Source organism: Cyprinus carpio, chromosome A22 (assembly GCF_018340385.1).
Source record: "Cyprinus carpio isolate SPL01 chromosome A22, ASM1834038v1, whole genome shotgun sequence".
Classification (NCBI taxonomy): Eukaryota; Metazoa; Chordata; class Actinopteri; order Cypriniformes; family Cyprinidae; genus Cyprinus; species Cyprinus carpio.
The window spans coordinates 1,003,970-1,020,187 of record NC_056593.1 but is presented as its reverse complement, the minus strand read 5'-3'; the positions used below and the strand labels follow the sequence as shown (position 1 = coordinate 1,020,187).

The 16,218-nt window shown below is 40.0% G+C and overlaps 3 protein-coding genes across 3 annotated transcripts in view; 2 read left to right on the top strand and 1 right to left on the bottom strand.

The window, feature by feature from the left end:
• Positions 1-5,707, top strand: part of apobec2a (apolipoprotein B mRNA editing enzyme, catalytic polypeptide-like 2a) — a 5,759-nt gene extending 52 nt beyond the window's left edge. Inside the window, exons 1-3 of the mRNA XM_042711610.1 lie at positions 1-195; positions 2,783-3,312; positions 5,295-5,707. The exon at positions 1-195 is cut by the window's left edge and continues 52 nt beyond it. Coding sequence (XP_042567544.1) covers positions 1-195; positions 2,783-3,311 — 724 coding nt within the window. The 3' untranslated portion in view covers position 3,312; positions 5,295-5,707. The remainder of the gene's footprint in view (positions 196-2,782; positions 3,313-5,294) is intronic.
• A 666-nt stretch (positions 5,708-6,373) lies between these two features.
• Positions 6,374-8,736, bottom strand: pth4 (parathyroid hormone 4). The gene is made up of 3 exons (XM_019109834.2): positions 7,686-8,736; positions 7,477-7,587; positions 6,374-6,862 (listed from the first exon to the last, which is right to left on the bottom strand). The coding sequence occupies exons 2-3, from the start codon at positions 7,563-7,565 to the stop codon at positions 6,640-6,642; spliced, it is 312 nt and encodes a 103-aa protein (XP_018965379.2). The 5' UTR covers positions 7,566-7,587; positions 7,686-8,736; the 3' UTR covers positions 6,374-6,639.
• A 1,165-nt stretch (positions 8,737-9,901) lies between these two features.
• srsf3b (serine and arginine rich splicing factor 3b) lies at positions 9,902-16,218 on the top strand. The gene is made up of 6 exons (XM_042711619.1): positions 9,902-9,979; positions 12,674-12,884; positions 12,969-13,103; positions 14,897-14,935; positions 15,017-15,103; positions 15,808-16,218. The coding sequence occupies exons 2-6, from the start codon at positions 12,682-12,684 to the stop codon at positions 15,833-15,835; spliced, it is 492 nt and encodes a 163-aa protein (XP_042567553.1). The 5' UTR covers positions 9,902-9,979; positions 12,674-12,681; the 3' UTR covers positions 15,836-16,218.

Genomic DNA, 16,218 nt, shown 5'->3' with positions numbered 1-16,218 from the left:
CAGCTCTCGTCTGACCGTCAGGAAGAAAGACCGAGCAGAAAATGAGGCCAAGAAAGAGGAGAAAACCCCTAAAGAAGGAGTCGCCTCATACGACAACACCACTAACCAGCCGGTGGAGAACGGAGCCTCGGCGAATGGAGAGAACACAGAGAAACCAGAACTCATGGAGCTGCCGCCGTTTGAGATCATCACCGGGTGAGTCTGAATAATCCTCAGACGAGAAGAAACCAACTTCTAGAAGCCGAAACCAAGCCTTCTCATCATTCACAGTGCGTTCCTAACGTGTAAGGTTTTCCTCCTTCTGTGGAGCACGAGATGTTCGGTAGAAAAGCATCGTAAAAGTACCATAAATGTAGTTAATATTACTTGTGCATCATAAATCATCAAACTGTGAGGAACAGACGCACATTTAAGTCGTACTTTATCACACGAGCATGCTAAATCACAATCGGTCCCGTGACAGAACCAGTGGTGCTCGAGATCATGACGACTTCTAGCAGAATAAGTGAATATAAACAAACACCAATGACAAGCTTCAAGGAAATAAAACCGTAATTGTGGGGCTGTTCCTCAAATACAACTTAACATGGCTTCAGAATACTGAAATACAGTAAAAATAAAGGTTCCATGAAGACATCCATTGGACGACAGGTTCTGTATAGTGGGATTTGATTTTTTTTATAATGTTAGTGATATATGGTTCCTTGGGGAACTAAAAATGGTTGTATTGCATTGCTGTGAAACCCGTTATTTTTCAGTATGAGTGCTTACTGACGTGAACAATCTCCTAAACGTTCCACAGAAGAAAGAAAGTAATAATATGAGGGTTATTTTCAGATCATTTTCAAGGGAATTAAGCCTGATCATCATCTTCTGAAGGGATCGCTTGTGGAACCATTGATGCCAAAGGCCTATTTTTAAGAGCGACCGCGCTTTAGTGTGTCTCTCCATGAGAGTATCTGTGAATCTACTGGGGAATGTGTGAAGGTTCAGATGAATCCAACCCAGCCCCCTCCAAGGTCAGTCCTGACAGGCCGTGATGTGTCTCGCTGTCTGCTCTGTGACACGCTCTTAAAAATAACGTCAGAACATCCCTGTGGTGCTTTAAAGAAGCTGAAGCATCAAGAACGTTACTGGTGTCCAACAGAACCAACTTAAGAACCCTCAAAAATGGTTCTCGAGAGGAAGACGATTCTTGACCGAACCTAAAGTCCATCAGACTGATTCGGAGCTGGAATTACGTCTCATTTAGGTGTCAGTCTCCTCTTAGATGCTTCTCTTAAAACTCCCAAACAGAAATTAAACAACCCAGTCAGAGTCTAGAGCTATGAAACGAAAGTGGAGCGGCTCAGATCATCTCAGAGTCCATACGGAGATTTCTGACTTATGATTGGTATCTTGGCAATATTGTTGAGCGTTCGTTTAGCTGCCTTTTCAGTCCAGATACTTCCAGTATCCGACTGAGATTTATGAATGCAAACGTGTTTGATAACCCACCGCTGGAGAGTTTGATTCTGTCGTCACATTAAAGCTGTGAATTGTTGTGGATCATCTCGTAGCAGGTGCTTGTTACAGTTGAATCAGGCTCATCTGGCACACAATGCCTCCTAACCGTGGTTCTGTATATGGGTCAGAGTCCCAGAATAAAGTTCTGCCCCCGCCGAGGGTATTTATAACCCTAATAGCCCTTCCATCTGTCAGCCGGTGGAGGAGCTGTTAAAAGCAAACACAGAAGCCCCTTCAGAGGCCACAGACTGGGGCTGGCTATAGAGACACATTCCAACATTCAATTCGATTGTGACTCACAAGCTTCAATTCACTTCAGTTTGATTTGATATATTGATTCATTTGGTGATACAGCAATCAGGTGCAGTGTATGTTATTATACATTAAACATATAAAGTAACATATAAAGAAGTAAAAATGTAATCACTATGTAATATAGTGTATATATTTATCAAAATGCTTCTTTCTAGAGTTCATTCTTCTAGCTGATTATGGAGTTTAGTAGTAGTTTTTTGCTAAGTTATCATCTGAGGCTATCTTCATGGCAAAAACTGAGTTGCAACAATACAAGAGTTACATAAACACAAAGTAGAAACCAAGCCAACAGAAAAATAAAGCAGTTAAGTGACACACTGGAGCGAAAGAGCGCCAAATAATAAAAGTTACAGAATTTGAACGCTAAGACTTTGTTTCATATCAAAAGTAACAAAGCACAAAGATTATATCGATTTATTGGATGGGAGGCGCGCTACAAATAATCTTTCATTAAGTATTATTAATTTTTCATTAAGTTTGTTCACACATCAACAGTCTGTCCATGAATGACTGTGTCTGTCATTTAATAATTTTTGTTCCTCATAAACTATCTTTGGCAGCATGATAATGATTTCCTAATTCGGACTGCATAGTCGGACATGTCCAAGGGATTTGGCTGTTGAAAATTTAACACACCGCTCAAATGAACAAAACAACCCGAATAAAGATTCGTTCATTTTGATGAATGAAATTGAACGAGGGAGTCAGTAAAATATGATTTGATGCAACTGAAAGCAGCATAGATTGATTCCTGGGATTTAGGAATAAATATAATCAAAATCAAGAATTCAGTATTTTTAACCCCACCCTCCTGCAGACTCTAGTCTGGACTGATGGGTAATATTACAGGCAGAGCTCCTCCTGGATGCACTTTTCATGAGTGAAAATACCTTGTAATGCGAGGAGGCTCCAGTAGAGGGTGCCACATAGGTCTTAAATTCACTCCCTCATGTGTCCACAGGGATCGCATGGACCCATTTTTCTTCAAGTTCCAGTTCAAGAACGTCGAGTACTCATCCGGCCGGAACAAAACGTTCTTGTGTTACCTGGTGGACCAGGGGCCCGGAGCCAGCGGGCTCCTCAGGGGCTTCATTGAAGACGAGCATGTGAGCGGTCACGCCGAGGAGGCCTTCTTCCAGCAGGTCCTGCCCAACTATGACCCCGCCCTCAAATACACCATCACCTGGTACATGTCGTCCAGCCCCTGCTCCGCCTGCGCCGCGAAGCTGGCCGAGATCCTGAAGGCCAGGAAGAGCCTCCATCTGTCCATCTACTTCGCGCGGCTCTTCGAGTGGGAGGAGCCTGAGATCCAGGCGGGGCTAAAGGTGCTGGCGGCCGCCGGCTGCAAACTGCGCATGATGAAGCCGATGGATTTCACCTACACCTGGGACACATTCGTGGAGAACGACGAGCAGACGTTCACGCTTTGGGAGGACTGCCAGGAGAACTACGAGTATTACCAAGACAAACTGGCCGACATCCTGCAGTGATGTAAGAGACTGGCTTTAACGAACACTTACACGAACAAACACGACTATTGACATTGAAATAGGGATATTATAGTCCACTAACGCTAAAACTGTTTTTCTAAAAATTCTGTTACTTGAAATAAATGTTGAGTTGAGTTTTTTATAATTAAATTAAATTAAATTTATTTCAGCAAATTCAAAAAAAAACATTAAACAAAAACATTTAGTTTACCTTGGTGTAAAATTACTTAAAAAAAATAAAACAAAAAAAAAATATAAAAAGAAAAAAAAAAAAACTATAACTAAAAATAAAAATCAAAAAAAAAAAAAAAAAGTTCATAAAAATACTAAAATACAACTGCAATAAAACAATTTTTTATATATTTTTCGTAAAAATACTTATTGACTGTTTGATTTGAAATACTCTTTACAGGCCGAAATTTACTATCCTAAACAATGACGTTAGCATGCAGCTAAGCTAAAATGTTACACTCATCACATTCATAAAATTATGGTTTAAAAGCTATTTTTCTTATGAGAGACTAAACATTAGCACGCTAACTACTCAATGAGTACAAAAATATGTAGCACTTACAAATATTAAGATTAAAACAGTTAAACCTAACTAAAACTAAAACCATAAAAAATACTTGAAATAAAATAAACATTAACTAACATAAAATGTTATTTTTCAATAATTTTTCAACTAGTTCCCATAGAAAAAAAAACACAAAAACCAACCAAAATGAAAAAAAAAACCTGTTACTAAAATTAAATAGAAAATGGAAAATATAATAATAAAAACTTAAAATATTAATAAAACTAGAGTAGTATTTTGAGTTGACTAGATAAAAAAGTTAGTCAAGACAAGCTTTAGGTTAGCTTGAGAAAGCCTAGCCTGAAAGTTTAAAGCAGTTGTAAAAGCCTGAAATTAGATAGATTAGATGTTGATAACATGTTTCTAGCATGATTAGCACGTTTTTAACATGATTGGCCTGTTACTAGCATATTGCTGGCATGATTATCACATTGCTAACATGATTACCCTTACGAAAAAGAAGTTTATTCAAGTGTGCTATTAGTATACTTCTTTTAAACTAAAAATAGGAAAGTATGCTTTTAGTTTACTTTTTATGTACTTCTCAGAAATGGGCTTTATGTACTCCGCAGAAATATACTTAAAATGACATTTAAGTATACTTGACTTATACTTACAAAAAGTCTAAATATACTTGAACTTTACTTAAGTATACTTAATAAAATAAACTTGAAGTATACTACTTTTTGGTAAGGGTAACAAGTAACCATCGTGTTGCTAGCATGATTAACAAGTTGCTGGCATGTTGCTAGCATGATTAACAAGTTGCTGGCATGTTGCTAGAATGATTACCATGCTACTAACATGTTGCTAGCATGTTTAGCAAGTAACTAGCATGTTGCCAGGATGACTAACAAGTTACTAGCATGTTGCTAGCATGATAAGCAAGTTGCTAGCATGTCACTAGCATTTCTACCATGATTAGCATGTTAATAACATAGTGCTAACATGATTTGCATGCTACTAACATTTTGCTAGAATGATTAGCAAGTTACTAGCATGTTTCTAGCATGATTAACAAGTTACTAGCATGTCACTAGCATGTTTCTAGCATGATTAGCATTTTATTAGCATGTTGTTAGCATGATTAACAAGTAGTTATCATGATTAGCAAAAGTTACTAGCATGTTGCTAGCATGTTTCTAGCATGATTAGCAAGTTACTAGCCTTTCTAGCACGATTAGCATGTTACTAGCACGATTAACAAGTTACTGGCATGTTGCTAGAATGATTAGCATGTTGCTAGCATGATTAGAATGCTACAAACATGTTGCTAGCATGACTAGCAATTAACTAGCATGTTGCTAGCATGACTAGCAAGTGACTAGCATGTCAGAGTATTTCAGAGTATTAAAACCTATTCTTGTTGATTAAAGCAATTGTTTTGTTTTTTTTATCTTTTGCAGGATAAGGAACACTTGTCCAGAAGTGAAGAGAGTGTGTTTGTGTGACCGAACGAGAAATGCGTGCCAAAAACACTGTTTTTACCTTCTGCGTCCACACGCTGAGAAATACTAGAATACTGATGGATTCATTTAGTACTTTTATGTTTCCTGTATTTCTGTGAAGAGGATTTATACTTTTTAATAACTGGTTTTATGTTTGAATGAGTCACTTTGGGTGTACGTTCTGTTTTGGTGCGACATGTTTAATATTTCATACAGTTTTATATTCTGAACTTCAGCTTATCATTTTATATTCACGCTGGTCAGAGTACAGATTCATACAGAGCACTGTGAAATATGATTTAGTAAACTGAAAATAATGTTGGAGCTATAGTTGCAAATATTGTGCAAGCAATAAATAAATTTAAATATTACATGCACTAACTTCACTATTTCAGAAAACGAAGACAAATGTCTTGTTTTGGTGTGCGATGCTTCGTTTTATGAACGACAAACACAAAATTCACTTCCCCACATTTGAACGGTTTCATCCAAAATGAGTTCTGACAGGAGTTTACTGAAAAGCATCTTTAATCACATACACATATAATAAATTAAAAATACGATCTGCCATCCATATAAACAAATATACTGGCAAGGATGATTTACTAGATATTTGAAACATACTAACATAAATTCTTCCACACAAAAAAGTACCATGGTATTACTATGTTTTTGCATGTGTATTTTGTGAAGAGTGTATGTGATAGTACGTGGTGTATTTCAAAGTAGCATGGTTTCTAGCACACTAAACTGATTTTATATGTCTTAAATCAATCTTAAAGCCTTACAGCACGGGAATGCAGGTGAAGATCACGGAAGAGCAGTTCTGCTGCAAGCCTTGCCAAAACTACATCGCTTTCCAGAGAGCACATGTACGTCTGCAAGACGTCTGTTAAAGATCTGGAAAGCATCTGCTGTGTACAAACATCTTCTATATCTAAAACACGTATTTAAGATGACAAAACAACATAAAAAAAACAACTTCTAAACGTCTGTTTGACATCTGATAGGAAACGTCCTGTAGGCGTATCGTAGATGAGCAAACACTCTAAAAAACACGTCATCAAATGGACGTCTCTGTGATGTACGTGTGCTATCAAGGTTACGTCATAATCCTCAATCTTTATGAAACTAGCGTGTTTTGTCTATAATACAGTTTCCTTGATCATAATGACAGTAATCTAGTTTTGTTGGGTAACGTTGTGCCTCATTATACTCAGGGTTGGACAGTCATTAGCGAGTTTTCACGGGACATCAGATGGGATATTCGGAGCGTCGGTGAGGTGAGGTCTGTACATGTCGCTCAACAGCGTCTCGCGCTCTTGTGGCTGCTACTGCCGCTGTCTTTCCCGGGCTGAGAATAATCGCGAGAGCGCCACCTACTGTCCGGCTCGCCGGCGGTCAGTGTGTGGGTCTGCGCAGTGTGAAGCCCCTCGATCGCGCTGGACAGCCAGATCAGCCTCTTCAGACTCTGGATGGAGCGACCGCGATCATGCATCAGCTGATGCTCTGTGACTGCCCGTCTGCTGCAGAACAAAGAAAAACTTCATGATCATGACACAAATAGATGATTGAAAAACACATAGATACATAAGCTGGGTTTCCATCCAAAGTTGTGCATTAAACTTATGTGTAAAACTGGAATATCGCATAAAACATTTGCGAGTCAGCACCCGAGTCAAAGAGAATCATCACTTCCTGATAAACTGGCACTAAATATCACTAAGATATAGGAGAAGCCATTGAATATAAGGGTGGACGAGAGCTCCCTGCTGATACCAAGACTCGAACCCACGACCTTCGGGTCACAAGTTTGACTCTCTAACCATTAGGCCACAACTGCCCCAATAATTTTCACATGATGAATAACACAGGCAGACAATTCTGGAAGCAGTTATACAGAAATACTTTGACCATAACATTGGTCAGCTGGTTGGTCAGGTTATGACGTACCTTAGTGCAAGCGTTGGGTTACATTTTTACATTAAATTTTTAAACCAAAAGTTGGGTTAGTCCGTATTTGACCCCAAGTTGGGTTGAAACAACCCAGCATTTTTTAGAGTGTATCACTCGTTTCTGACGCGATACTTCAAAATGCGATAGATAGATAGATAGATAGATAGATAGATAGATAGATAACCTCTCGTTCTCCTGACACTGCACGGCTGTGACCACCATCAGTATCATGAGAGCAACGCGCTGCTGAGATCTTTGCGTCTTCAACATCATCCGAACACTGAAACGCCTCGAGCTGAAGAACAAAAACACAAACTCAGAACAAAACTAACACACAGATCACCCGTGGTTCATGAAAGGACTACCTTTCTGAGTCTGAGCAGCTGTACTCACGTGCTGTCTCGCTCCCGTCTGTTCTCCTGCAGATGACTGACTGACAGACGGTCAGACCCGGGGTTTATATAGACCCCCGGTGACCTCACGCAGTCTGAGGAGCTTCTCCGCCTCCTCCTCGGGTCCCAATTATCAGATATGCTTTGGTTGCTTCCACAGAGTCATTTATAATGGATGTGTCACGTCAAACTACTGATTAATCGTTGTTTTGGGATTCATTCTGTTTCTCCATCACAGGTTGGCATCCTCACTGGGCTCAAAGGCTGGGATTGAAATTCGAGGTCTTTTGGGCTTCAAGTTCTCATCAGAAATGAGAATCTGCTGAGAAAGGCTGTGTTTTCAACTAACAGCGTGAGAAAAGTTTAAAACCAGTCACAGAATTGGAGAGGTTTGAGAGTTAAAAACTGAGGCAGGTTGGTTGTGGAAAGGAATCCCAGTCGATAAAGCCATTGGTGTTCTAGTTAAAATGCCTTTTCGTTAGAATTTCTAAACGAAGCATTATCATTGGCGTGTTTCCAGGTCAGCAGCGCTGCTGAAGACTCTCACAGCCCTAGCAACACGTCTTGGCTGTGGTTTCTAATGGTGAGAAATGTGGGGACGCCAGTGATGATGATTCCTCCAAAGTAAAACATCTCTGATTAGCAACCGCCCAGATGACCACAAAACTACCACTGCAAGTGGATAGTTCACCCAAAATTATCTTTCTGTCACCGTTTACACCCAAATCTGTATGGCTTTTTTCTTCTCTAGAAGTGAAAAGGAGATGTTTTGGCCTACAGTAGCCAAACAGCATGTTGAGGTCTAATTAAAATGCAATTAAAGTAGACTTGTGCACTATATTCCAAGTCTTCTGAAGTCATATGATTGGTTTTTCTGAGCAACAACCTCAAATTTACAGTAAGATGTTCCATTTCAGTCTAAATTTAGCACCTTAAGATGCACTGCCATTGTGAAAAATTAACCATGGTTTAATTATTGTAAAATAATTGATTAATTGCCTTATTGATTACCATTTGTATAACCAGTTTTGCTATAATGTAAAAAAACCATGGTAAATTTGTGGTTACCATGGTTTAGTTAAAGTAACCATGGTTTATTGGCTTTTTTTTTTTTAGTAAAACCATTGTTCATTTTCGTAAGAGTGCATTTGGTTTGACGTCAATAACAGCAAACACTTTTTTTGTGTTTTTGTGTATCTCAAGATCGATTTCAGTGCTTTAGTACATGAAACCAAAAAAAAAAGTGAGTTTCTACAGCAAATATCTTCATTTCCATTATTCTTGAAAGTGATGACTCCTTTAAGGCTAGCTATTCCTTCAAAGATTAGCCATAGATTGAATAATCACATCAGTTGTGTTTAATCAACATTTGTTTACACACCACTGTGGCTTTTTGTATATAAAAATAGTATATTTTGCTTTAAAACGTTTAGGTCTTTGATTTTTAATGTGATTAATGAATTCGTTTAGGGTTTCTCTGTGCTCACGAAGCCCCGCCCACAAGCGTGCGTAGGGACGTACATTACGTGAGCGCGTCCGTATTTCCCATAGACAGTAAAAGAAATGGACACAGCGACCCCATTGGAACTCAATTGAGACAAGTGAAGCCCGTTTTTAGCGATTTTTAGAACTTCCGTTTCTGACGCGCAGACTCAAACTAAGCTTGATGACGTCAGCAACCTGTCTGACAGATGTAAAACCTTCTAGTAGCTGTGCGTGCAAAACTGCCCATCGTAATCTTGCAGAGACGGCGAGTTTGAGCGGGGAGTTCTTTGGCGTGAGTGAGCAGGAGTAAGTATTCTGATTAATTATTTTGTATAGTATTTTAAAATGTAACGCCAGTACGCCATATCTCTTGACGTCTCCCCGATTGCCTGCGAGCTTCTCCTCCTCCTGTCTGTACGGTAATTTCTCTACTGTGCGACAGAGAGTCGAGTGGTTATGACGCAATCGTTAGCCTATTTTTACAAAAACTGTTTCTACGGGGCCATAATGTAACGTAGAAGGTAAAGGAGCCCTTTATACATTGTCGTGTATCTTTAGAAATAAATAATGGATAAATTGAGTCTTTAAACGCCTCAGATGTAAAGTTATTCGCTGTCAAAGTGACGCAAAAATGAATGGGAGTCAATGGGATGCTAACGCAAGTGAAGTTCTGCTACAAGATGGCGGCACGCGGCCGACCTCAACTTCCTCTCTATAACAACCCCGCACAGCATTTCCGCGCGGCGCCATTTCGGAGCGGATCTGAGCCAGGAGTCGAATACACACGGTCAGAAAAAGGCGACGTTCACGGTAAATCGGATTTTATTCGCTCTTATTATCCGGTAGTGTGCGTGATTCTGATGTTTGTGACGCGTCATCGCGAGCGTTAGGACACGGAGTTGCGTTTTCGCCTCAGTTGTGTGTTTTTTGCAGGCGCCATTTTACTGTTGATCCGGATTAGCCGCTCGCCGCGAGGCTTTAATTACATGTATCAGTGTAACAGTCATCATAATTATATTTAAAGCGTCTCCAGACTGTTTTTCCCGTTAAAGAGATAGTTTGAGCGCGACAGTGTTTGTGTTCAGTCGCGTGTGATCGTCAAGCGCCATTTTGAGCCGCGAACAAAAGACGCGATCCGTTTATAAATGTGTTGTTTTCTTCAGTAAATGAGCAATAGTTTCTCTAGATAAGAGCTTTACTCCTCGACTGGGGTCCTGTAGCGCTTGAATGTTTTCCTCTTTCTGACTGAAGACAGATCAGGAGGTTTTTATTCTGGAGCTAATCCTTAACTTGGCTGTGCAAATACACCTTAACCCTTTAACTGTCACCCCCTCATTTTTTAATATAGGCATTAAAGTGCACTATCCAAACTTAAATTGTTGTATTTTATGAACGCTTTGGAATATAGACCTAAGGTTGGTCTCTTTTTAAAGAAGAAAATTAGCAGATTTTGGCAAAAGTGGATTTTTTTTTTTTTTTTTTTTTTTTTTTTCAAAAAAATTAACGTATCAAAAAGTTATAGAAGTTTAAATGTACTGTAAATAAAATGCGCTATATTAATTATTTTATTTATTATAAATATTTTACATAACAGGTTTTACTCTAAAATTGGTATTAAATTGAAGCCTTGTCTAAATAAGTTATGTTCCAAATAGGGCTGGGTATTGTTCAGAATCTTTCGATCCGGTGCCAATTTCAGTACCTCAGTTTCGAAACCGGTTCCTAATGATATTTTTTCGATACCAATTTTATGAAATCCATTTTAACAAGATTACAGAACACATTACCTCAGAAAAACTTTGGTTTTATTTTTTCAGTTTGACTCATGCTCCTTAGCCAGTGCACAAACGAACAAAACATGTTTTATAAAGAGCTCATGCTCACCAAAGCTAAATTTATTTTAATAAAAAATACAGTAAAACTTGTAATATTGTGAAATAGTATTACAATTTAAAATCGTATTTGAATATATTTCAAAATGTAATTTATTCCTGTGATGTCAAAGCTGAATTGTCAGAATCATTACTTCAGTGTCACATGACCCTTCAGAAATATGAAAACAGTTCGCTGCTTAATATTTTGGAAACTATGATACATTTTTTCATGATTCTTTGATGAATAAAAAATTCTAAAGAACAGCATTTATTTAAAAACAAAATATTTTGTAACATTACATGTTTTAATGTCACCTTTGATAACTTTAATGAATCCTTACTGAACAAAAATTCTGACTAACCAACACATTTTTGACTGGCAGTGTACATTCAGTAGTTATTATTTACTGCAAAACACTGTCAGAGTGATCAACAAGGCATCTCTTCATTTACCAGTCGAAGACGGGCAACTTTCTGCTCTTATGTTTACTCCGTGCACTGTCAAGGTCTTCATCATATTTGTCGTGGTACCGGTCTTTGCAGTAATTATTTTACCGCAAATACTGCATCGCACGCTGTTGGCATCTAGCCTGGAGAAATGCACCCACACTTTTGATCGACTATTCCACATCTTTAAGGTATTATGTGTGTGTGCTCGCGTCTCATATAAGTATGCGTGTGGAGAGTTTGTGCGTGTGCGCGCCTCATACAGTCTATGGTATGTGCGCGGAGAGTTCCGCGCGTCTCGTGTGTGTAGAGTTTGTGTGCGTGAGCTACTTTATGTGTGTTGTTGTGCATTTCATATGTATTTGTTTGAGCACTGACGTTGACGAGTTAACTCCTTAGGTATCGAAATCTGGAACCGAACAACATGTCATTTTTCGATACTCGATAGTATCGAGGCAATTCGGTCGGTAACTAAAAAGTATCGAACTCGGTACCCAGCCCTAGTTCCAAATTTGAAGTTGATATGAAAAAAAAAATTGAGGTTCCTGTGAGATTGTATTTAGGGCGTCATACCACAAACAGCCACTGGGAGCCATCAAAACTCCTCTGAATTTTGTTTAATGAATTTTTCCCTAGATTTCTGTCAATTTTACTTCAATACTCAAAATAACCACCAAATATGGAATCCTGACACTCAGACCTTTCCAATGATATGTTTGGTGCCAAGATTATAAAAAGTTTTGATTCTAAAAGACCGTAATGCATTTTGTAATATGACACTTGACTCTGCCCACTAAGGGGGAGGAGACCGCCATAAGATTTTAAAGTACCATTTCCATAGTAACGCAATGTCCGATTTCAAAACGGTTTTCACAGGAAGAATCTTGGACTTCTAAGCTTTCAAATGATGTATAATTATAATGATTACTAAAAGATTTTATAGAGAAAAAGGACAACAAAACAAAGAGCGCCAAGCGTCCCACAGGTGGGACGGTGACAGTTAAGGGGTTAAAAGTGACTCTGAAAGGTATCCAGGCTATCTACCAATTCTTCAGCAATGTTAATAAACAATTAGACAATGTGTTATGCTTAGACAACATGCAACAGTGAGAGAAATAGGTGTGTAATGAGAGGAAAGAGAGAGAGCGAAAGCCTTCGTAGCATTAACACGTCTTTTTTGCAGGTTGAGCCATGCATCGCGACTGCCCTCTGGACTGTAAGGTCTACGTTGGGAATCTGGGAAACAATGGAAATAAATCCGAACTGGAGAGGGCTTTCGGCTACTACGGCCCCCTGCGGAGCGTCTGGGTGGCCAGGAACCCTCCCGGTTTTGCGTTCGTTGAGTTCGAGGACCCTCGCGATGCCACGGACGCCGTCAGAGAGCTGGACGGACGGTGAGTGTGGATCATAACGCTAACGATCAGCGATTACCCAGCGACTGCTGAGCTAAACGGTGCGTTGTCGACGTCGTCACGCAGGACCCTCTGCGGTTGCCGAGTGAGGGTGGAGCTGTCCAATGGCGAGAAGCGCTCTCGTAACCGGGGTCCGCCTCCGTCCTGGAGCCGGCGCCCACGTGATGACTACCGCAGACGCAGCCCGGCCCCCAGGCGCAGGTAAACCTGTCCTCCCGCTCACCGGTCTCTCCGTAGGTTGTGTTCCAGAGGAAACTAACCTGATTCTGCCCCTCCCGCCAGTCCTGGAGGCTCCGCCGGTGCCGGGTGTCCCGGTTCTGACCAGCGTATGCCGGACATCTGTTGCTCCTCCATCTTCATTGTCATTGATAACCATTAAACAATGATTGACTGGGCTTCTCAAATTCTGATATTTTGTTGAAATGCAGACTAGTAAGTGATTATTGGGTTAATTCCATGACACAATATCCAGGTTACGTTTCGCTCCAAAATTAAACGCTTTTGGCTTTTTTTGCATTGTGACTTGGCACATTTTCCACCCAAATTCTCATCGCTGTAATGATTATCCAACACAAGTTCATATTTAACATTGTGGCTAATTCGTGTGTTTTCGTATGTATATTTTTAATTGTTTGGGGGCGTGGCTTCATCTTTTTTTTTTTTCTCTACAAAATTAATCGGCGGCTCGTAAAATAGTTGTTTTCCGGTTAGATTGGGTTGATTTTTCTTGCACAATTCAATTAATAGACACACTGCATTGATCAAATTTAATGTAATATAAATTGTAAATGATAATTTTACCTTGTGTGGTGTTAATGAGAATTACAGCGGTGATGAATGAGGAAACGTTATGTAAAAATGTGATAAACTCTCATTGCAGAAAACCTTCAGTGTCTTTGTTTCTTTTGATTTTTTGGGTTGAAATTTGACCCGGATGTTAATTTTAATATTGCTAATTTGTGAATTGGCCGTCGAAGCCCAGTCGCTAGTTTTCAGTAATCTGCTCGGCTCTAGTAATGGTTGGAATATGCAATCTTTTGTTGACTTGACTTTACATGAAGGTTGTTTTTATTTTATTTTCTTATCAGCTATATTAATAAAAATGAACCCCGTTGCAGAGTCACCACCATGCCTCTCCTCACCACCCTCTGAGTCAGTCTACTAGTCTTCTTTCAGCATCATGTGACCAGCGTGCCCCAATCAGCTGGCTGGGTTGGTGTCACATGACCCAGGCGTTGCCAGTCATCAGGTCGCACCATTGGTTCCTGAGCATGTCGTTGTCAGCAGCTCCTCCTCCTCCAACCTTAACACCCAATCGGCAGCGGCCCACTTCACATTCCTGACCAATCAGCGTATTACGTTCCCCAATGTCTACACTACCAACCACCAGCAACAGCCTTCGGCTAACCAATAAAAGCAGGAAAAATCCACTCCATCCAGCCCCCATCCCGCAAGCCAGCTAATCAGCTCGCAGCGTCTGGCCTGCACTTTCCCGCCAATTCTGCTCCCGGCCCGCCAGCCGCCTCCCCTTCGCCTTTTCTAGCTTGTTGAAAACCGAAAAGACTAGTAAGTTTTTCCTGCTTCATACAGTTTAATGCTGAATACAGATGTAAGTTGAAACAAACAGGGTTGGTATGAGATCTGGACAGACGTTGTTAAGCTTAGGCTAGCTGACTGATGGGGAGCCCAAACGGAGGTTCAGGTTACAGAAGCAGCGTGAGCTTTGAGAGCTGCTCTTGCTTTCTTTCACTGTCTTCATTCTGTGGGGTTGTTTGCAGAGCGTTTCTGTTGAGTTTCTCCTGCTAGTGCACTACTTTTGTAGCTCTCTGTACTGGAGCGTAACGGAGCCTCATGTGTTGCGAGGTCTCCACCGCACCCCTGTATCAGGGCGTGACGAGTGCGTTTGACTGTTAGCAGGCTGGAGTTTCAGGGCTTGTGAGGTGCGTGCGTGTGTCGACTGCGCTCTCACTCGCTCTGCCTCTTCTCTTCTTCAGATCTCCCAGGAGGAGGAGCCTCAGTCGTAGTCGCAGCAGGTAAGAGTCCGCCGGTTCTCGCAGCTGTCCCGTGTGGTTTTGAGAGCGCTTTCTCAACCTGTTGTTCTGGATTCTGTCTAGATCTCTTTCCAGAGAGCGCCGGAGGGAGAGATCGCTGTCCCGCGAAAGGAACCACAGGCTCTCGCGATCTTTCTCCCGATCAAGGAGGTAAGAGTCTCTGCAAACTTTAAGTGAAATTTATGGCATTGATATAGGTGAACTTTTATTTGATCTCTGTACGATGGATAAAGACTAACAGTTAGTGTTTATATCTGTATTTGAGCGCTCCACAAGTGCCACTTACTCTGTGAATTTGTCCTTCAAGCCATCTGCCATTTTTATTCAGAACAATTATAACAATCATTAATTAGTCTAAAAAATATATATGGAAGCCTGTTTCTGCCACTGAGTAAAAGAAAAAAGGTAATTTGTGACTCACAATTCTGACTTTTTTCTTTCTTTCTTTTTTTTTTTTTCATCTCAGAATTGTGAGATATAAAAAAGCGGGGGAAAAAATCAGATTTAAACTTAACACAGAAATATAAATGTGCAATTCTGACTTTTCCTCACAATTGTGAGTTTGTCGTGCACTTGAGAAAAAAAAGTCAGAATTGCAAAGTCGCATTTAAGTTTAATTTTTTTTTTTTATTAAGTGGCAGAAACAAGCTTCCATAGAAATTAGAGGTTTATCATTGTATAAAACTTTGTCAAAACTTAGTTTTACTGTAATTTTACACTTAAGGATGTTACCGTAAACGTTGGGTTTGTTTCAGAAGAAGGTTGCGATCTAAACTTTGCATCAGAATTTTCTGATTCGAAGAAATATTCCTGTGAGAAACATCATCAAACACGCTTGCTCTTCTCGTTTACAGTCGTTCCAGATCTAATGACCGGAAATGAACTTCGGCACTGAGAAGACCGTCGTGACGGAAACCTCGGCACAGATCAAACATGTCGAAAGACTTGGAAAAGACTTTGAGTCCACCAATTTTTTTTATTTTTTATTAACATTATTTTAGGGGTTCTGTCTCCCTCTGTAGCCGCGGTTGTGCGTGTTTGCAGTTTTAATGCGACGGCATTCCATCTCACACTTTTAAGACTCTTTTATTTGTGTTTTTGGCGGTGAATCTGATTGGTCCTGTTGCGCTGAGCTCAACCGTGAGCGTTTGATTTGTTTCTGCGATCAGTTGGAATGGAGAACGGCTTTCGTTCTTGTTTATTTTTTTTCCTTGTGTTTGTACTGTTTATAATGTTGATCTGAATTAAAAATCATTACAAAAATG